The following is a 21,232-nucleotide window of genomic DNA, read 5'->3' as shown; positions in this document are numbered from 1 at the left end:
AGGTCTTTTAATTTGTAGATACATTTCCTACAATGCAGTTCTACCGGAAGTGTGGCTGTTAGGTTGGATCGTTGATTCCGCCGATTTGGGTCCGGGTTATCTTAAATTTAATTTTCCGTTAGATAAAAAGGTGACTTATAATCGAGCTGGGTGAGTAAACTCCATCATTTACTCCTCTTCTTCTTTGTATGAAACGCGTGCTTGTGTTCATTGTGCTAACATTAAAGGGGTAATTAACTGAAGTCTTCGCGGAGCACGAGTTGGCGCTTTCATTTTCCCTAGTCCCGAAGTAGCTTAGCCTAGCTGATCTTGCTAACAATGCTAGCGAGCAGTGATTAGCGAGGTAGCTCGTCGTGCTCAGGCAGATGGGTCAGGGGGAAAAGAACAGAAAAGCGCCTTTGTTCATAAAGTCCGATACGGAAACGAGTAGAGACATTAGAGACAGAGCTAAACATTTAGGAGGATATTTTAATACGTTTCCAGCGAAGAGCTAAATCAGCAGCTGCTTGTTATCACTAGCCGACTGCGTTAGCATTCCCATCACCGATATTGTAAGAGCTGACATTTTGTTAGCGTGGAAATGAGAAAGCCTGCTAGCTGCAAACTGTTGATTCTCTAGTCTTTTGGCGTATTATCTTGACCAGTTTCCACTTCTGACGTGATAAAGCGATTATTATTATTGCTACCACCTATTATTAATGATAAAAAAGGCCCGGATTATTCTGAATAGGAAGCCGGGAATCAGCGGAAAGGTAGAGAGACTGTGTAACTCAGCTCAGATAAAGGTATTCCTTTAGTGTGGGGAAGATCAACATGGCTGCCATATAAAGACGTCATTGTGTTGTTTAATGGTTGCTCAGATGCTGTGGCTGTTTCATTTGTACGCTTTTCAGTATTATCTAAGATACCTCACCTCTGTGCACTAGGTGGGTGATCTGCCCAAGATGTCCTTCCCTCCACATCTCAACCGGCCACAGATGGGCATCCCTACCATGCCCCCTGGGATCCCTCCACCACAGTTTGCTGGTTTTCCTCCTTCGATGCCACCAGGTAGAGTGTGATGAGATGCACTATATTGCCAAAGGTTTTGGGACACCCATCCCGTTGAATTCAGGTGTGGTTTTTCAGGGGTTGGGCTCAGCCTCTTAGTTCCAGTGGACCTTGCTTTGTGCACTGGTGCGCAGTCATGCTAGAACAGGAAGGGGTCATCCCCAAACTGTTCCCACAAAGTTGGGAGCATGAAATTGTCCAAAATGTCTTGGTATGCTGATGCATTAAGAGTTCCTTTCACTGGAACTAAAGGGTCAAGCCCAACCCCTGAAAAACAACACTTAAATTCAATGATTTGGAGAAGTGTCCAAAAACCTTTGACAGCATTGTGTATAAATGTCAAGATATAAAAGCCTGAGACCTCAGGCTGATATCTACACCTGCAAGATGCAGGTAACTGTATTGATGTCGACCCGTAGATGAGGACCTTATAGTACAATTTTTAAAGAGAAAAAAGGAATAAAATTGCATTTTTCGTTGTCATTGGGATGTGTATCTTGTGCATGGTAATGTAAATGTGATTTTAAGATACATAATTGCAGATGTAGCTTTGAGGGTACCACCTAAGCAAGTTATTTTCTTTTTTGGAGAGTGTAAAGAGAGAGAGTATTGTCTGACACAGCAGAGATTCTGCATATGAAGAGAAAATTCTACAGTTGCAACCTACACACGCTAAGGCAAAGGCTGACTGCTTGTTCAGGGAAATGTATCCAGTAGCACCAGGATTGGGATGAAACCCAAATCAAATGAGCGCCGAAGAAAAATGGAGCAGTTTAATGATCAGTTGGCGGAAGAGGTCTGACAAGAATTGTCTTGAAAACATGATCAAAGTAGTAAAATAACAACTGATTATTGGGGCAACAATGGGTGAAGATTCAAATGTGTGCATGGAAAGACACATTTTAGGCTTATATTTGCTAAAAATGCATCTGAAGAGTGTCTCAAACAAAACCTTACTTTGTGGCCCACTGTGAAACTTATGCTGTGTTTATTGTTCGGTACATTTTGGTTCTTGTTCTGTGCAAATACACACACACACACACACACACACAAATAGAAGTATTAATCAAGATTGAATATAAGTGTATTACATAACCTAAGTTACTAAATAGCCATGATGTTTCAGGCAAATGCCCTTCATCAGTTGTACAAAGTGCTTCTGAGGCTGTACAAGGTTCATTAACCATATGTGTGTGTACACTCATATATGGTTCTCATACACCAGTTAGGCATAACATTATGAGCACTGACGGGTGACATGAATGAGACTGATTATCTCCTCATCATGGTACCTGTTAGTGGGTGGGATATATCAGGCAGCAAGTGAACATTTTGTCCTCAAAGTTGATGTGTTAGAAGCAGGAAAAATGGGCAAGCGTAAGGATTTGAGCGAGTTTGACAAGGGCCAGATTGTGAAGGCTAGACGACTGGATCAGAGCATCTCCAAAACTGCAGCTCTTGTGGGGTGTTCCCGGTCTGCAGTGGTCAGTATCTATCAAAAGTGGTCCAAGGAAGGAACAGTGGTGAACGGGCGACAGGGTCATGGGTGGCCAAGGCTCATTGATGCACGTGGGGTGTGAAGGCAACAGACAAGCTACTGTTGCTCAAATTGCTGAAGAAGTTAATGCCGGTTCTGATAGAAAGGTGTCAGAATCCACAGTGCATGACGGGTCAGGGCTGTTTGGGCAGCAAAAGGGGGACCAGCACAATATTAGACAAGTTGTCATAATGTTATGCCTGGTTGGTGTGTTTGAATCTCTGATACTGGGATAAGAGATTCACTGATGTTGTTCTTTTCCAGGAGCCCCAATGATTCCAGTCCACATGGGCATCATGACCCCAACTCCAACGGTAAACGTCCTTACCTACTAAAAATGATTACCATTTTATTTTAAATGTGATTGTTAATATTAAATGTACTGATTTACATTAAGCATGTTGGTTGTATTAGTAGTCCAAAATATAGTTTAATGTCGTGTTTCATTTAGAACATATATTTGTCATCAAAATAATCACTACACACTTTGTCGGACTGTCCAGGTTCTTGTGCCCACCTCGATGCCAGTGGTCAGTAAAGTTGCTGCTCCAAGGAAAGAAGCTCCATCTGCAGGCGCAAAGGATGCTGACGATAACAGCGGTCCTACAACAACAGTATTTGTAGGGAACATCTCAGAGAAAGCGTCAGACATGTTGATCAGACAGCTGCTCTCAGTAAGTAGTGGAGTATTATGATGTGAAAATAACTGAGATCATGCAGAGTAAGTAGGATCTGTAGCACTTCACTGACTTATGTTTAGAAATACAGGATACTTTCCGATGTTGGTGCTTAAATGTAAAGCCCTTTTATGCCGTTTTCTGTTTACAGACATCGAAGAAGGCTAGTTTTTCGGCAGAACAAGACCTAATGCTGTAGTAAACATCACTTCATGATTTCTCATCATTTTAAAAGTCTCTTTTTAAGCAAAAGTGTAGTACCTTATTTCACATAAAATGCAGTTTAACAAGTGGAGAGTTAGAAATGATGAAAAACACTTCAAGAGCAACACTTCATTTTCAGTGTTGTGATTTTACCTCTCACTGAACAGTTGGAGTCACTTCTGTTAACTGCTATAACAGTAATGCTGTGGGAACCAACGCTCCTAAGAATATTATGGTTTCTCATTCTAGACTTAACACTTTAGTTCCTAGTTTTGATTTGGTGAGACTTGTCCAGTGATGAGACCTTTTGGTTTTGGCAGCATAGTAAAACAAAGCAAAGTCCTTGTATGGTCAGTGTGTCAAAACATCCACTCGTGTAAAGTGCACTGAAATAAAGCCCATTGCACAGGGTGGTTAGGTTTTATATAGAAGCACTTTATATTTCTTACTCTTATATTAAACAGTGGTGTTTTAGAAGTGAGAGGTCAGTGCTGATTAAGATCATGTCATGTATTCGTTCAGTATGAGAAGTTGTTTATGCAGATCAGCTTCATGGAGGAGAATCATTTCATGGTTCTTTCACTCAACGTCAAAGGAGGATCTTGTTAAAAGTTGCTTGTTATTAATGGCCATGTTTTTCTTCCAGAAATGTGGTTTGGTCCTGAGTTGGAAACGAGTACAGGGAGCTTCAGGAAAACTGCAAGGTAGGAACTAATGCAGTTTTGCATAAATAATTCATGTACCTGACATCCTGTATGCTATTTATTTGCTATACTTTTTACACTGACACTGTTAGTGTTTTTTTTTTTTTTTTGCTTTGCTTATCCTGTATCTGCATGCACGTTGCTATTTCCTCAGCATTTGGTTTCTGTGAGTATAAGGAGCCAGAGTCGACTCTGCGTGCTCTGAGGCTGCTGCATGAGCTGCAGGTTGGAGAGAAGAAGCTGCTGGTGAAGGTGGATGCCAAAACTAAAGCACAACTGGATGAGTGGAAGGCCAAAAAGAGGAGCTCCAATGGGGTGAGTTTATAAGTTTCTCGTTTCTCACACAGTTTTCGTTTTCATTACTCAAAGTTGTTTGAAAATTAGCATGATGTTAAATAGATTTACTTTTATTACCTTGAGGAATTGTTCACTAACAACACTTCACAATTTTTTCTTTTATGCCCCAGCAATTTGCCAACAATAAAAATATATATTTATTAAAGAACTCCGGTTAACAGTCAACTTGCATTAGAGCAGCTATAGGAAATAGAAGAAATAAACACAGTTTCTGATAATATAGAGAAACTGCACGTGTAAAAACGTCTGTACTGGACACTTTGCTTGGGTTGTAAATTTTATAGCTTTTTCTCTTACTCTTACAAAGCACTGACTTTAGAGACTCGTTAAATAAATGCCATTTTATAAAATAAATTTCTCCTCCAAGAAAACTTTATATCTGTCTATGGCCAAGAATCAAAAGAGAAAAATTGGCTATGCTGTCTGGAGAAATTATATACTTTTCTCTAACTGTCAGTCAGAGCAACGCTTCTTGCAGGTGTCTGTGAGTTCATATGTATATAGAAGAGCCGAATTTAATGTCTTCTACAGTCGGGTTGCTGTATTTAGGGCTTCTTTGTTCAGCTGGCTGCTGAAGAACCTGACACCTGTTAGGAAAACTTGCATCTATATCCGGTGGTTTGATGTGATGAGTTGTTAACAATGTGAAGTACCAGATTATATATTTGTTTCTACTTTATTGTGCGTGTATGTTTGCCATTTTATACACAATTTCAATGGTTTGTCCTTTTTCTTTTGGTAGAATGACAAAGCTGAGGAGGGCGGAGAGGAAGAAGAGGAGGTTTTGGATGACGAAACACAGAAACGGGACCAGATAGTGAAGGGAGCAATTGACGGCCTGATCCGGGAATATTCCAGTGAGCTCAACGCTCCCTCTCAGGATGATGAGTCCAGCCGTCGGAAGAAGAAGAAGGAGAAAAAAGAAGAGGTGTGCTAGTGTGCACTACACCTGCACTTAGCCTTTTATTGTTGTTCTATGTAGGGATGTGCAAAACTATTTAAAAAGAAAACTGATGAATCGTTTAAGGTTGGTTACTTGGCTGTGCCACCATGCCACACTTGATCTAGTTACACAGACATTTGGAAATCGCTTCTGTCAGATGCAAGGGGTGGAAGAAAAAGTCTGGAGACGGGATCAGGACAGTTATTCAGACAGGGAAATATGAGAATGTAGTCAGAATTCTGTTTCGGGTTGGTCACTCAGCTTATGTGAGAAAGCCTACCCAATATATAACAAGATTTTAAGTCGTTTATGTGATAACATATCCAGAAAGGGATAAACTATGAATAAGAAAAGGTGTTCAAAGTACATCATGTACCTTTTAATGTCTCCTGTCTCCATTCTATCCACTCACCCGTAACACCCTTGTACAGAATACACTTAAATAATAAGAATCAACATAAAGGGAATGACTCATATTTACAGTACAAAAGGAAGTATAGGAAAAATAATTCCACAAATTTGGATTTCATTATTTGTTAAACCTCAGGTCATGCTAATATTTTAAGCTCATGTGATTTCATGAAAAAAAAAAAGTGGTGGTCATGTGGTCTGTGTATCCTCGTTTAGGAGGACATCAACGCCATAGAAATGGAAGAGGACAAAAGAGATTTGATCTCCAGGGAGATCAACAAATTCCGTGACACCCACAAGGTAACATTCACAACCTTCTTTCACTTCCCAGCTAGTGCAACAAAAATCTGTACACCTGTAATGCAGATAGCTCAACCAGAAGAACATGACTAGAATAGATATTCTGAGCCTTCTGGAGCCTTAAGGTTAAATTGGCATTACTGGAGCAGGCCACAGATTGCTTTCTTAGAGTGCCTGAACTTCATCAACACAGGGGAGTTCAGTTCAATGACCATGAAATCAAGTTTCCTAGACTCATATTATACCTAGCAAAGCACTGAAACCCTAACATTTATTCACTAAGAACTGTTTTAGTCGAAGACTCCATTTAATTTTGGTCTTGGAGACCATCCCGGTCCTGGGTTTTTCCTGGGTTATTGTCTTGCCTTTAAATTGCCAGAAAATAGAGACAAGGTCACCATCTTAAGGGCCTGAACTTTAGAATCTCCTCAAACTTTTAGTGAGACATAAAAATGCATGCACATAATGTAACTTCCCTCCAAGCTAATCTGTTCATTAAACCCCACCATTATGATAGAGATCATATGGTGACTAAAGCAAGATGAATCTCACAGCTTTGGAAAAAGTTGCAAGGATAGGATGTAAGTATGATCTTTCCATTTTTTTCTACATATTCTGGGCGCCCCCTTCTGGAGGACTCGCACAGGAGCAACTGTGCTGTGACTGGGGCAATTCAGTGACAAATTTGACAGTGTACTGTAGGTAAACATTTCAGTAGATTGCAAACAATTCAAGATAGTTGACTTTTCCTTGCAGTCTTCTATATTTTCCTAAATATCAGCACACTCCCCCAAGTGGCCCGTGAACCTGTGTGGGTCCTCCCATTTAAGATGATGTTCATGCTATAAATGATTACAGCTGACTGAATAACCACTGAATTGTGGCACAGTTGTGTCACACAATATGTGACAGTAGGGGGCGCCCTTCCACAGCACGAGGATACTCTGAAGACTTTGCAGGTATGAGTGAGCCCTGTGTGTGACCACTTCATTCTTTCCTTTTTGCTTTTGTGTGCCTTTTGTTAACTTTGTTTCAATCTTCTTGCATTTTCTTCTCATTATCTGTTGTACTTTACTTTTTTTTTAAAATATCATTTTATCATCATCACACAAACTACTAGCTTCCATTTGCGAGACATATTTAATTTCACTGCATTAGATTAATATGGATCCAGATTAAAATTTTAATAACAACTATGAATCAATACTGGTTTAATGGGTGCAGTGTTTGACTTTTTACTATTGATAAGAAAAATCACGGATTTCCACAGAAGATAGATTTATAGGTGGTAGTTGTTTAAAGTATAAATGTTCAGAAATGGAGAACAAGATGTAACCATAGCATACATTTGTATATTGGGAGCCTACTAACTGGGTGATTATCAGTCAGCTATAGGTATTATGTATGCAAATGCTGGTAAGTAGTAGTTATAGTAGCATGGATGTCTTTGCCTCCACCATAACCAAGTTAAAGCAGTTACAGAACATGAACAAATGAACATGTTATTGGTCATTGTCTCTTACTTGGTATACTTTGAACAGAATAGCATATGAATGAATTTTCTAAACAGCCAAAAAAAGACTATAGACCATTTTAGTTAGAATTTAGCTTAAATTCAGTCAGTCTGCCTAATATCTAGATATCTAAAACCTTCTGACCAAGTGTGCTTTTCGTACCGTTGGATAATGTTGTTAGAGCAGTGCTACATGGCTTCATAGCCAAACCTACCTACACTAAATCAATCCTGCTTGTAATTAGAGCCGGGTGAAAATGTGCGTACTCATCAGAACAGAATAGTGCTTACGCAGGAGGCATTTTTATATACATGTTACATTGCGGTTGATTATTATCAAAGTGATAACTTTCATTCATCCATAAGTAGGTTAGGTTATAAATGTAAAGGTAAGCAGCTTGTCTTTCAGTGATGTCAGAAAGAAATCTTCAGATGCAATTTTCTCCCAATTCTGTATTACGGATTTGTGAATGCTAGAAGTTGTGCCTGAGTCACATAGAAAAGAGAAACATAGATTATTTTAGTTGAGGATAACCTGAACTGAAATAAACTGACCATATGAAATGTTTTTGCCATACATACATCTTCACTTCAGTTTATAGCAAATGTTTAGCTTTATATTTGGCAGATTTTTTCATCCAAGGGAGCACAGTCCAGATCAATGAGATATCGGAAGAACAAATAAGAATATGTTTGTGTGTATGTATAAAGTTTGAGGAGAGTAAGTATTCTAGATTGATGTACACCTTGGTTACAGATCAGTACACAAAAAACCATGAGTGAACGATTAGTTAACCCCTAACAACAGCAATAGAGACAATAGTAGCTGCAAGAAATGGAGGCCTTTACCTCAACTTTATAGACTTAACACAAAGGAACAAAGAGCTGAGGGTGTCTCTATAACACTCTTCAGGTATATTCAGAAATTTCTTGAAGGTTGTGAAGGACATTTCATTCCACCATTTAACCCAGCTCAGATGAGCAGTTTCACTTGTCTTTTTCCACCTCTGCTTCTAGCATTGCTCACCATTTCTCTTGCTCTTTCTGTACCTGTTATTCCCCTTCACTCTTGGCATCATGCATCACACTCACGGTTTTCTGGATTTATTTCTTATTTAAATCTGAAGTTGGAACACCTTGACAGTTTAGCTATACTTTGTCCAAAACGTGTCCTGGTTACTCACGAGTCATGGCATTTACATAGATGGCATGTGAATACAAATATAAAACCGTGGGTGTTCTGCTGACTAAAGGCTTTTCATACTCACTGAGTTCAGCCCTTGGAGAACCCAGGCAACCAGCAGATGGGGTAAGCCAGCTCTACAAATTCATTTGTTGCCCTTTCTGTCCAATCACAGAGATCAACAGAGTACCGTTTATACAATGCTGCTGTCACCGCGTTTTCACAAAATGTTTTGGAAGTTGTTTATCATGTGTCGACATGTAACAAGAAACAGAAACGTTTTCTGAATTGATTTTCTCCTGCAAATCCTTTGACCTGCTTTTCCTCCCAGGCCTAACATAAAGGCTTGTAGGGGCAGCGAAGCTCTGAATCCATAGCTCAACACCTGTAAGTCCAAAACAACTAGTTTCACAAGGATTGAAGTCTTTCTCTTGCTGATATTATGAGGTGGAAACCTTTTTACAGCGTCCTTTTTACCTGCTTGTGCTCCTTGTTGTTTGAAATGTGTGAAGCAGGGCTGAAAGTAAAGTGGTTTCCAGGGTTCTAATGTAGATCTTGAGATGTAAATGGGGAAGTTATTCTCTACAGTGAGAAACCTTTAAGAGCAGTTTCTCACCGCCTCTAATATAATTCACTTGCTGACAGTGTGGTGGGTGGACTCTGTCAGTTTTTGTAACCCTTTTAGAGGACCAGAACTGTAAACCACTTAATCTCTGCAGTCTAGACTAGAATTATACTGTGCTGTTCATCTGCTAACTGTATGAATGCTCAGGTCTCTTCTCTGTCCCTCTCTGCAGAAACTGGAGGAGGAGAAAGGAAAGCGGGAGAAGGAGAGGCAGGAACTGGAACGCGAGCGCAGAGAGAGGGACAAGGAGAGAGAGAGGGAGCGTGAGAGGAGGGAGCGGGAAAGGGAGAAGGACCGAGAGCGAGAAAGGGAGAGAGAGCGGGAAAGAGAACGTGAGAGGGACAGGGAGCGTGAGCGTGAAAGAGAGAGAGAGCGGGAGAGAGAGAGGGAATGGGACAGAAGCAGAGACCACAGTGAAGCTCGCAGCAGGTCCAGGTGAGTACAACACTCCTCCTTTCTGTGATGTAGCTACTCTTGCTATTCTCAATTGATTGTTGTGATGTTCCAGAGAGCAAAGCCGTGACCGAGATAGAGAAAAGGATAAGAAACGGGATCGTGAGGAAGACGAGGAGGAAGCTTATGAGCGACGCAAACTGGAGAGGAAGCTTCGGGAGAAGGAGGCTGCTTATCAGGAGGTTGGCAGAGATTGGACTTTTGTTTTTGTACTATAACCAGATTCCAGTCCACAATTAATTTGTACATCATGCTTTATGTGCTGTACAGAGGCTAAAAAACTGGGAACTGAGAGAGAGGAAGAAAGCCAGAGACTACGCTAAGGAATCGGAGCGAGACGATGAGCGCAGACGGGAGACGGTAAGGGAGATCTCTTCTTGCAAAGTCAAAGAGAAAACTTTAAACATGGTTATAACATTCCTCTGAAACTCGTCAGTAATTATGTCGACTGTGGGCATTTACATTTTTTTTCCTCAATTAGGCAAAAGAAGGCAAACGACTAAAGGAGTTCTTGGAGGATTATGACGATGACCGGGATGACCCTAAATACTACAAGTAATTTTACTTTTTTTTTTTTTTTTAACACTATAAAGGTAAATGAAAATCTACAGATGTAGGTCAGGACCAGGATGACAGGCTCTAAAGGTGTTTAGAGTGGGTGGTCAATTCTAAACCCAAAGAAAGGGCAGTGTTTATTAACATAGAAGGTGACCCTAGGGTGGCAGATGCAGTTACTGATATCCAAGACAGTTTCAGCTACATATACAGGTTTTTAAACATTTCTTTGACACTGCTGTATTGATTACTGTCTTCTAACCAAAATTATTCTGAAAATATTGTGACAGAATGAATAGTACACCATTCAGATACTTAGTGCTTAGTGTGGTTCCTTTCCATTGATCGTTGAGGTTACAGATGAGCCACAGTGAGTAACTGTACACCTGATGAACTACAACCTCTGTATCCTCCATAGATTTGCATTTATTTATTTATTTATTAAAACCTATGTGCTGTTCATCCTGTAGGGGCAGTGCACTGCAGAAACGCTTGCGTGATCGAGAGAAGGAGATGGAGCTAGACGAAAGAGACAGGAAACGAGAGAAGGAGGAGCTGGAGGAGATCAGGCAGAGACTGTTGGCTGAGGGACATCCTGATCCAGACGCAGAGCTACGCAGGGTACGTCTGTCATCTTAGACATGTATTTACAGTGAAATCAGTGTGACACAATGTGCAGACTCAAATGTTTTTCTTTGCATGGCTCTTTTTTTTTTTTTTTTTTTGGCATTAAAGCAGTGGTTATCTTACATTTGGAGCATTTTGTCTGTCAGTACTGCACATAGCTTTTAGACATACAGTGCTTTTTAATTTTTGAGGAACAAAGTGTTCTTGTATAGTGCCAAACTGGAGGCTATTAGCGTTTGTTACTTGCTTTTCTTACTTATACTTTGCTTTAGCTTTGCTGTAGTGCAAAGATGTTTTTGATGAGGTTCTATCTCTTAGAAAAACATTGATTTCAGACTCTTTAAAATATTGCATTCCATTTGAAATTGCCTGTGAATTAAATGCAGTTTAAAATAATTTTGTAAAAGTCAGCGACACCTTAATTAGATTGACACTTTCTCTATACTTAAATGTTTTTTTTTTTTTATTTATTTATTTTTTAATAAATTCCAGATGGAGGAGGAGGCAGAGCGTTTGCGACAACCCCCAGTGAAGCCAGAACCTGAGGAAGAACGAGAGAGCAAGCCTTCCCGTGAGGAGCGTGAGAGAGAGAGGGGAAGAGAGCGTGAGAGGGAACGAGAGAGACGCCGGCCGAATGCCCAGATGCCGTCAGATGAGGATGTAGAGGACGGAGAGGAAGTGGAGGACGAGGAAGAATCTAAGCCATGTCTCAAGCCCACAATGAGGCCCATCATGGCTGCCCCGTCCGTGTCCTCGGCCAGCGGTAACGCCTCACCCGACACACCCAGGGAAGAGTCGCCCTGTGGCATCATCATTCCTCATGAAAACTCGCCACCCGAAACCCAGCCACAGGAGGAGCATCGGCCCAAAATAGGCCTCAGCCTCAAACTCGGTAAGTCGTTAGGAGTAGAGAAGAAAAAAAATGTTTTTCTGGGGGACAGACCCTTAAGGGCAGAATTTTTATTTTTTAGATTAATCCCATCGTTATGGACCTGTTTCACCTTACTGTATGTATGCACTGAATTCCTGATATCCCTGTTCTTCCTTTGCTAGGTGCCACAGGCAGCCCTAGCCAACCAAGTGTGGGCAAACGCAAGAAGCTGCCTGTGGAGAGCGTCTTCAACCGCTTTGATGACGACGAAGTGGATGAGGCACCTCGGAAGAGGAAGCTAGTGCCTTTAGATTATGAGGATGAAGACAAAGGCAGTGTAGGAGTTGAGGGTGCTGGAGCAGCAGGGGGTAAAGGGGCCAATACAGAGGAGAAACGAAAACACATTAAAAGTCTAATCGAGAAAATCCCTACTGCTAAACCTGAGCTTTTCAACTATCCACTTGACTGGTCCGTCGTGGACTCGGTAAGCATCAGCTCCTGTGTTTGTGATACTGTTTTTGTCTCAACAGATGTTGGGATTTTGTTTTAAGAGAGTTTGTCTTTGGAATTGCTATGATGGATGGATACAGTAAATAAAGGCAATGCTCAATCATGACAACACAATAAATGTATGAATAAACTCAATGTTTTTAAATTAATTTCTGCACTAGGTCATAAAGATGATTACGATCTAATTATGATGCAAATTGCCAGTGATGTGTCTTTTTAATGATTCCTCATTGGACCCTTTTGGTATAAACCCAGCTGACCATTATGCTTCTTCTCTTAGACTCTAATGGAGAAGCGCATTCGGCCGTGGATCAATAAGAAGATTGTGGAGTACATTGGAGAGGAAGAAGCCACTCTAGTTGACTTTGTTTGCTCAAAGGTAAAGATTAACATCTGTCCATGACTAGGAGCATATGATGGTTTTTTTTTTTTTTTCAGGCTCTGTCTGAGCATGTATACGGCTTTGTTGGTTAAGCTGCAGTTATATAGCTTTTGTTTCTTACATTGCTGCTGATTAATATTAATTTCTAGCGATCTTAGCTTCAAGCTTGTAATTGTGCATTGTCTCATAACTTACAAGAAACACTAATGGTTAAGTTTAGGGTTGGGTAATGTGGAAAAATATTGTGAACACTTTTTGGTACTGTATATTGTACAAGTATACAGCTATATGTTCCTGTAGATAACGTGTGTCTAAAGATTAATGGTGGCCAATATTTTTGTCTAATCAGCCACCTTGTCATTTAAGTAACTATCACTGTCTGCAAAATTCATATTTCTTTTCTTAAATAATTAGTTTATGCTACAGATATAGTGATTATTTGTAGGTATAGATGATGAATTTCATGTTTCTTGCAACAGGTGATGGCTCACAGTACGCCGCAGGGCATCTTAGATGATGTTGCTATGGTGAGTAACTCTGCAGCGCAAACATTACTCCCTTTTTCTAGTTTCACTTGCGTGTTAAGCATTTGTGATTCTTCTTCTCTCCTTTCCAGGTGTTGGATGAAGAAGCAGAGGTGTTCATTGTGAAAATGTGGAGGTTATTGATTTACGAAACAGAGGCCAAGAAGATTGGACTGGGCAAATGAACAAGCACTGGACGAGGATCAAAGCTGCGCCTGACTTTCCTGTTTGATCAGCCCGGCATGTGAAGAGACAAACATTCGGGGCAACTCAGCAAAACGTTCAACCCAGCAAACTGATTACTTCCATATATAAATATATTGTTTTTTTTTCCCCCTCGCCCTCCACTTCATCCACCTGTGACTGTGTTGATTAGTGAGCACTGGATCTGAAACCACATCCCATCTACTCTCATTCACTGCTAGAGATTTGGGTGAGGTGAATATTTCCTCAGGGCTTGTCTGATGGGTTTCAGCATATCTTTCTCATGCCTGCTTGAAGTATAATTGATGTCTTTGAAAGCAGTATCTTATTGTAAGCTACCACCTCTAGGTTACAGTTTAATTTTGTTCACTTTTTTTTGGTAATGGAGTTGAGTTGTACCAAAGAGTTTCTCTCCACAAATGTCTCAGAAGTGATTTGTCCTTCCACCAAGGGAAGGGGGGAAAAAAAAACAAACAGGAAATGGACCCCACATTTTCTTGGAAGTGTCTGGCTTAAATTGATCTGAAGACGTGCAATGATGGAAACAGTGGTCTCTGTTTTTGTATGTAGTAATGGATGTGTTTTCAATAAAAGTAATTTTTTTTTTTAAATAAAAATTAATTTACGATTTTGTGAGGTCATTTTAACATGGAAAAAATGGATACTTGGATGTTGTGCTTTATGGAAGTTGAAGTTTTGGGGGAAAATAAAGTGAAGTGAACACTTCACTTCTAACAGCATGCATTAATGAAAAGAAATCAGGGCACAGTGCTTTCTGCATAGGTGGCAACTCAAAACTCAAACATTTAATCAGTTTGTGTATAAATTTTAATTTTACATTTTTTTTTTCCTTTTACATCTGTTCTTTAACCACTCCACTTGCTAGGATACAAAAACAGTTCATACTTTGAATATCTCTGTATCTTCTCCATGAGGGTCTGCCTGCTGCTGGTTAAACTTCACCTCCTCTAATCCTCTTTTACACACCGAGGACTTGTTCTTCAGCTTTAGCCTCTATCTCCTCCGCATCATCGTCTCCGTCCACTTCGGCATTCTCTCTCTCCAAACGTTCCAGCTGTCTCTGTAGCTCCGTCTCATCTGTATCGGTCACCACTTTGGGCTGAAATCATACATACACAGTGATGGAACACTAGTACAATCACATAAATCCTGCAAAATCTTTCAAGTTATAATCCGGTATATGGACGAGGCAGACCTCCATCTGGACGTTGAAGACGCCTCGCTTCTCCTCAATCTTCTCCTTGATGACAGCCATGGCCTGGTTGAGCATGGAGAGCCCTTCGGTCCGTTCCAGAGTGGTGGTGGTCATCACGTACCGTGGGGGAGCGATTAGGTTTATCTAAGCCCAAAAGAAAGGCACATTTATTTTTTGAACACGCTCAATACATGATAAATTACCTCATTAAGTCAACTATTATATATGCATTCATTTATGGACCAAAAGTAGTTGGACAAAAACTTCTTTTTAATATTTGATCGCAAACTTAAAACAATTCACATTTTCCAGCTCTTTTGAATCACCTGTGCTTCTAACTTTGTATCTGTTTTAATATCATTCAGTAAATTAATTTATCTAAACACTTGCCCATGGGGCGCAGACTTCAGACACCCCTGTCATAGTACAATTCTATAGGATGCTTAAAGAAATGATCCAGACGTTTCAAACATCAGCACTGCTAAACATAGAGAAACGGTCTCCGAATATAAACCACCTCTCCACGTACAGATCACAAAATTTACATCCACTCATTCAAGTCTTGTTACCTTGATTGGCATGGAGTCTGTGGAGCAGCTCAATCCAGCCCTCAGCGCTTCTTTAACAGCGTCAATGCCCTCATACCCATAACACGCAACCTCGATATCTGATCAGAAAGTTAGGACAGGCTTTCTTTCAGAATGGTTACACTCGACAACTCGGCACAAAATTATAGTAACAAAATAAATGCCCACAGCCAATGTGCAAACTTTACAGCAATGAAGTTTTGAGAACAAAAATAATGATGTTACTGTTGTAACATCTGCTCGACACAGCTGTGTGCAAGTACATAGTGTTCTCTTTACCTGCTCTGATTTTGACAGCCTGTGGTGTGAGCCTCCTGTTGATGTTATCAATGAGTACGTTCCTCTCCTCTTCTGTCAGGTCTAACCCATCCAGGATGGAGGGATCACTGAAAAGAAGAGAAGAAAATTAAATATTTTCATCCCGTAAAGCACCACAATAGGTAAAAATCATCACATTACATGGAGTTCCATCAGATATTTAGACTGTAGGTGTCATGATGAACCTGGTGAGAAGAAACACCAGGCTGATATGATGAGAGGAGTCTTTTTTTTTTGCTTTTCGACTCCTTATGAATTTTAAGAAATGCGTAAATAACAGATGCTCAAGCTGTTGGTATCATCACACAAATAACACAACCAGTAGCACTCCTTGTTCTCGGGTTTAAACCAGAATGCTGTTCGAACTCACAGTCATGAGGCAGCAGTCTGAGCAACTCGCACTATCTGAGACCATCCAATAAATCTAAACCTTTGCCTAACATGCGTTGTAATAAAGCTCCAGTACTTACGACACGGCCTGTTTGAACACATCATAAGCGCCGTATCCCGGCTTCTTGTATTTCTCATCGAAGACCCAGGCAGTGCGCTGGTAGAGACTCTCCAGCTGCTCGTCCTTGGTGTACTCCAACACCTCCGCCACATGCCTCAGAATACTGTACACCTAAAGCAGAGTTCAAAAGCTCATTTTATTTGATATTAATAAAAGGAAAAAGTGATCTTAATCAAAGGACTCTATTATAATAATTGATAACATCACTAATACACAGTATGTACTAGAAGGCAAAAAAAACATCTCACAGGCTGGATAAAAATTTTTTTTTATACTATTATATTATTTACTAGATTGCTATGTTCAGTTCATGGCTTTACATGGAAAGAAGAAAGAAGTTGATGTTCTAAGCATTTGCTGCATTTTTTAAGAAAAGAACCACCTTGTCCAATCTGCTCTAACTGACCCATGGTTTAATATTAAAACTGGCACTATGTTGCTGAGTGTCAGGTGGGAAATTGCTCTCCGTCTGTCACTTACAGTCTTGGATTTGGTAAACTTGTCCTCACACTTAATGGCCTCCTCTGGAGAGACTCTTCTCTTTGACAAGTCGATATATCCTGTAGAGAAGCAAAACAGTTTAAAACAGAGTGGCAATAAAACACGGCACTAACTCAGCTCAATATACACAGGTTTTCTGCTTTAATGTAGAGGAAAATCAAATCAGACAGTTTGGATACAAACAAATTTATTTGTAAATCGCTTCCAGGAGCATTTAGACAGGAATTATGGTACTCCTGAAGATCCAGTTCGCAGAAAACCAATTGTATCACAAGAGCTCCTACTTGCATATACAGAGACTGATTCATGTGAAACTTGGTTTATAGCCATTACTCCAATTTTATATACACTATAGTGCCAAAGGTTCTGGGATGTCTGCCTTTACATGCACATGAACTTTAAGTTGTTACGCCCTTTGCAGCTATAACAGCTTCAACTCTTCTGGGAAGGCTTTCCACAAGGTTTAGGAGTGTGTTTATGGGAATTTTTGACCATTCCACTAGAAGTACACTTGTCAGGTCAGGCACTGATGTTGGATGAGAAGGTCTAGCTCAGTCTCTGCTCCAATTCCTCCCAAAGGTGTTCTATCGGGTTGAGGTCAGGACTCTGTGCAGGACAGTCAAGTTCATCCACACCAAACTCACTCCATGTCTTTATGGACCTTGCTTTGTGCACTGGTGTACAGTCATGTTGGAACAGGAAGGGGTCATCTCCAAACTGTTCCCACAAAGTTGGGAGCATGAAATTGTCCAAAATGTCTTGGTATGCTGAAACATTAAGAGTTAATTTCACTGGAACTAAGGGGCCACACCCATAATCCCCCCTCCACCAAACTTTACACACACTGTGCACCCCAGCATGCACTGACCCCATTTTTATTTTATTTTACATGGCCTACCACTTCGTGGCTGAGTTGCTGTTGTTCCCAATTGCTTTCACTTTGTTATAATCCCACTAACAGTTGACTGTGGAATATTTAGTAGTGAGGAAATTTCACGAATGGACTTACTGCACAGATGGCAACCTATCACGGTACAACGCTTAAATTCACTGATCTCCTGAGAGCGACCCATTCTTTCACAAATGTTTGTAGAAGCAGTCTGCATGCCTATGTGCTTGATTTTATACACCTCTGGCCATGGAAGTGACTGGAACACCTGAATTCAATGATTGGAGGGGTGTCCCAAAACTTGGCAATATAGTGTATATCTCTAAATAACATATTGATTTTAATTACACAGACAAATTATCAAGACAATTTTGTCATTTCACTTGAATGACAACATCCAAAAGAAAGACTAGGACAAAAATAATGAAACCCTATACAATGAATTGAACACATTAAAATAAAAAGGTTTTTTTTTTACTTTAAGGAAGGAATAAAGGTGACTGTCTATACTTTATACCAGCTGAGGGAATACGAAGGCTGAACTACATTACTAGAAAGTTTAGCACACATGATGCACAGGAAGTACTCTATCAGTGTTTAGTTGTCATTTTCAGCTCTGAGCTTTGCCTTACATGGATTTTTGTGGCTGTCAATAAATGTATATCTGCTGTGCCGGGAACAGGTTACATGTGGGCATGTAGAAAATGAAGAAAATCAGTGTTATCTAAACCTCTGTAAATCTGGAGGGAATCTTCCTTTTTGCTTACAAAAACGTCTACCACTGACAAAATGATTGATAAATGAGTCTCTGTGTCTCTTAAGGTAATGACTTTTACACAAGTTTACAATTTGCATTTACACAAAAACAGAAATGCTAATGGAACTAGCAGATCTGCTGGTGAACTCCTGTAGCACTGCACTGATGGATGATGGTGCAGGAAAGTCTGCTTCTCATGCTCAGTTATAAGGTTAAACAACCCACCTTTCTCTTTGTCCACTCGGATAACCACGACACACTCGTTGCGTCCGATGCGGATGAGTTTGTTGATGGAGCGGATGCGACGACGCGAGAGCTCGCTCAGCAGGATCATTCCCTCGATGTTGTTGTACTCCAGCAGGCTGACGTAAGCGCCCATCTCAGCGATGGAGCGCACGTTCACCATCACCACATCCTCCACCTCCGGGAAACGGTGCTGGTAAAACCTACAGCTGAGTCCCGGCATCACTGCAACAACACATCCTTCAATTTAGCTTCACAGAGTAATAATTATATTTACTCAATATCGATATGAAACATCTGCACTGCTATGAAGACGCTGGATTGAAGAGCATGTGGGTGACATCCACACTTGAAAGTAAAAGGATCTTAGAAATTCTCACGCACATCAGAACAGAAAAAAGGGAAGATGATTGAGGACCTCTTCCTTGCAGCCTAATATTTTATAATTTTCTAAAACAGCCACCACATTCTATCCATCTACTGTTTAGGGGAAGGGCCATAGGTAAGAATTTAACATTGTAATGGTGGCACTTATTTCCACAGTCACAGATTCAAACACATCATACTCATTTTGTGCTTCTAACGAGTGTCTGCCTTTAATATAAGCTTCTTGAAAACAAAGAGTATCAAAAAAAATGTCAATATGATTCACAGTAAACTCAAATTGTGTGTGAAAGTCTCAGATTGTCAGTTTATGAAATACTCAAACCCCCTCGTACGAGCATCCGTACCGTGATGAAAATCACAGAGATCACACCTCTTGATGTGAACGTTAACTGAACTTGTTGACCTGTATCTGTACTATTTTATGCATTGTGCTGCTGCCACGTGATTGGCTGATCAGATAACTGCATGAATGTGTAAGTGTTTCTAATAATCTCAGAGGTTTCTCTCTCTCTCTCTCTCTCTAAAGGTGCACTGGGTAAGATTAGGCCTAACAGGTGAGTAGGTGGCTTTTGAATGACTTTGTGTGAACTTATTGAGACCTACAATCTACATTGGCCTGGTCTCTAAAATAAGGAACAGGAGGTACATCCAAAAATCATTCCAGAGGGGTTTTCTCAACTTGAATCAGCTCATTAACACAACCTTCTAGTGACAGGAATCGTGGCTCTTTTCAGTGAGTCAAGTCAATCAGTTCAGCTTCCCAGAAAGAGTCGACTCTTTTGGCTTCCAAAAGGCTTCACGTCATTAATGTAATTTATGTCGCTTAAATAGTTTAATGTCTGAAACGTCTGCTTAGCAATATCATAATATACTGTGAGTACTCGTTGTTTAAAAAATATAACAAAGAAAAGTCAGTAAATGTGTCACTATTCTCGCGATTCTATATTATTTTAGGCTTAACAACTCATACAGTTAAGACTCACTGAATGCACTTCTGTCAGTGTATTAGAGGATTACTAATTTAAAAAAAACAGAATACTGTCATATATTTAGTAAAACAAGCAAACAAACAAATATATTACGAATTTTCAAATATGCGAGTCGACTCCCAACCTTCAACTAAAACAACCGGATCAAAGATTCGACTCGCTGGAGAACGATTCCTTGACCGTGAATGAAGTTAAAATAGGTGTTGAGAGTGGAGTTAGCTCGGTGTTTCACAGCCCTGCTTCTTTTAGCGTGTCTGTACTTAACATTTTTAATACTGTACCACACCCTAAAACGCTCTGAAGACATTTTAGCCTCATGTAAGGTGTGTTAATAGGCTAATAAATTGGAACAGGAAACACATTAACCCGTTCATTAGAGTGATCTGATCAGGAGAAACACTCGTCTGTACAAGAATCTACATTAACGCTCTAACACACACAGACATCGTCTACCACACACTTTAACACACCCATGTGATCCAGATAAAAGGTGTGTTAACAAGCTGATGAGGTGAATCAGGTGTGTTAAAGTATGAAACACTTTACAGGCAGTGGATAATGCGAGCCCTGAGCCGCAGCTGCACGGAGCTCCACGCCGCCACATGCAAAAAGAAAGCGGCTAGAGTTAGCCAGCTAACGCAGAACAACCCGCTCCATTTAACAAGGCATATGAAACGCGCTCGTAACAGAACAGCAACAAAATGCAGCATTACCTGAACGGCGATGTTACTGACAAATAAGTATTCTTTAAATAAGGAATCTCGCTGTAATATCTCCCTTATGAGAAGGAGCACCTCCGTACTCATGAGTTAGCAAGGAAGCCGGGAAAGCAGAAACAAGGAATTATCCAAGATGGCCGATCAGCGCAGCGGCACTTCACAATAAAAGTCTTCGTTTTTTTGTTCACGCACTGGTTTCATGTTTTGCGCTTCATTATTTTTAACAAGCGAGCGACAACAACGCAACTCTACCTAAGACGTGTGGGAATTATTAGTACCACGAGTACTCATGTATACACATGAATATTCTATGTGTACTAACTGATGGGTCGTAAGACGTTTTTCAGTGCAAAAGTTAATAAGCGCAATTAGAGTACAAATTACAGCATTACTGCTATTACTACTACTGCTAATAATAATGTTATTAGTACAGTTTGTTTTATAGAATAATATAAATAAAAACGAAACCCCGTCAGTTAAAAATG

At 40.2% G+C, this 21,232-nt stretch overlaps 2 protein-coding genes across 3 annotated transcripts; one reads left to right on the top strand and one right to left on the bottom strand.

The window, feature by feature from the left end:
• On the top strand, nt 1-14,258 carry rbm25b (RNA binding motif protein 25b). 2 transcript variants are annotated; one of them, XM_058379062.1, is made up of 18 exons: nt 1-150; nt 927-1,050; nt 2,852-2,901; nt 3,091-3,261; nt 4,115-4,172; nt 4,327-4,487; nt 5,272-5,457; nt 6,100-6,183; nt 9,677-9,939; nt 10,013-10,139; nt 10,228-10,317; nt 10,439-10,512; nt 10,983-11,133; nt 11,632-12,031; nt 12,193-12,494; nt 12,801-12,899; nt 13,382-13,429; nt 13,519-14,258. In XM_058379062.1, exons 2-18 carry the CDS (start codon nt 945-947, stop codon nt 13,609-13,611), a joined length of 2,463 nt encoding a protein of 820 aa, XP_058235045.1. In that variant the 5' UTR covers nt 1-150; nt 927-944; the 3' UTR covers nt 13,612-14,258. The 2 variants fall into 2 exon arrangements, with proteins under 2 accessions (XP_058235045.1, XP_058235044.1); XM_058379061.1 differs by lacking the exon at nt 1-150 and adding an exon at nt 346-785.
• Nucleotides 14,259-14,447: 189 nt separating this feature from the next.
• On the bottom strand, nt 14,448-20,901 carry eif2s1b (eukaryotic translation initiation factor 2, subunit 1 alpha b). Its single transcript, XM_058379073.1, has 8 exons — nt 20,742-20,901; nt 18,635-18,877; nt 16,743-16,822; nt 16,222-16,373; nt 15,713-15,819; nt 15,416-15,513; nt 14,847-14,990; nt 14,448-14,750 (listed from the first exon to the last, which is right to left on the bottom strand). The coding sequence occupies exons 2-8, from the start codon at nt 18,873-18,875 to the stop codon at nt 14,610-14,612; spliced, it is 963 nt and encodes a 320-aa protein (XP_058235056.1). The 5' UTR covers nt 18,876-18,877; nt 20,742-20,901; the 3' UTR covers nt 14,448-14,609.
• Nucleotides 20,902-21,232: the final 331 nt, after the last annotated feature.

This window comes from Hemibagrus wyckioides, linkage group LG25, assembly GCF_019097595.1.
Source record: "Hemibagrus wyckioides isolate EC202008001 linkage group LG25, SWU_Hwy_1.0, whole genome shotgun sequence".
Lineage (NCBI taxonomy): Eukaryota > Metazoa > Chordata > Actinopteri > Siluriformes > Bagridae > Hemibagrus > Hemibagrus wyckioides.
This window is presented reverse-complemented; position numbering and strand designations above follow the sequence as displayed.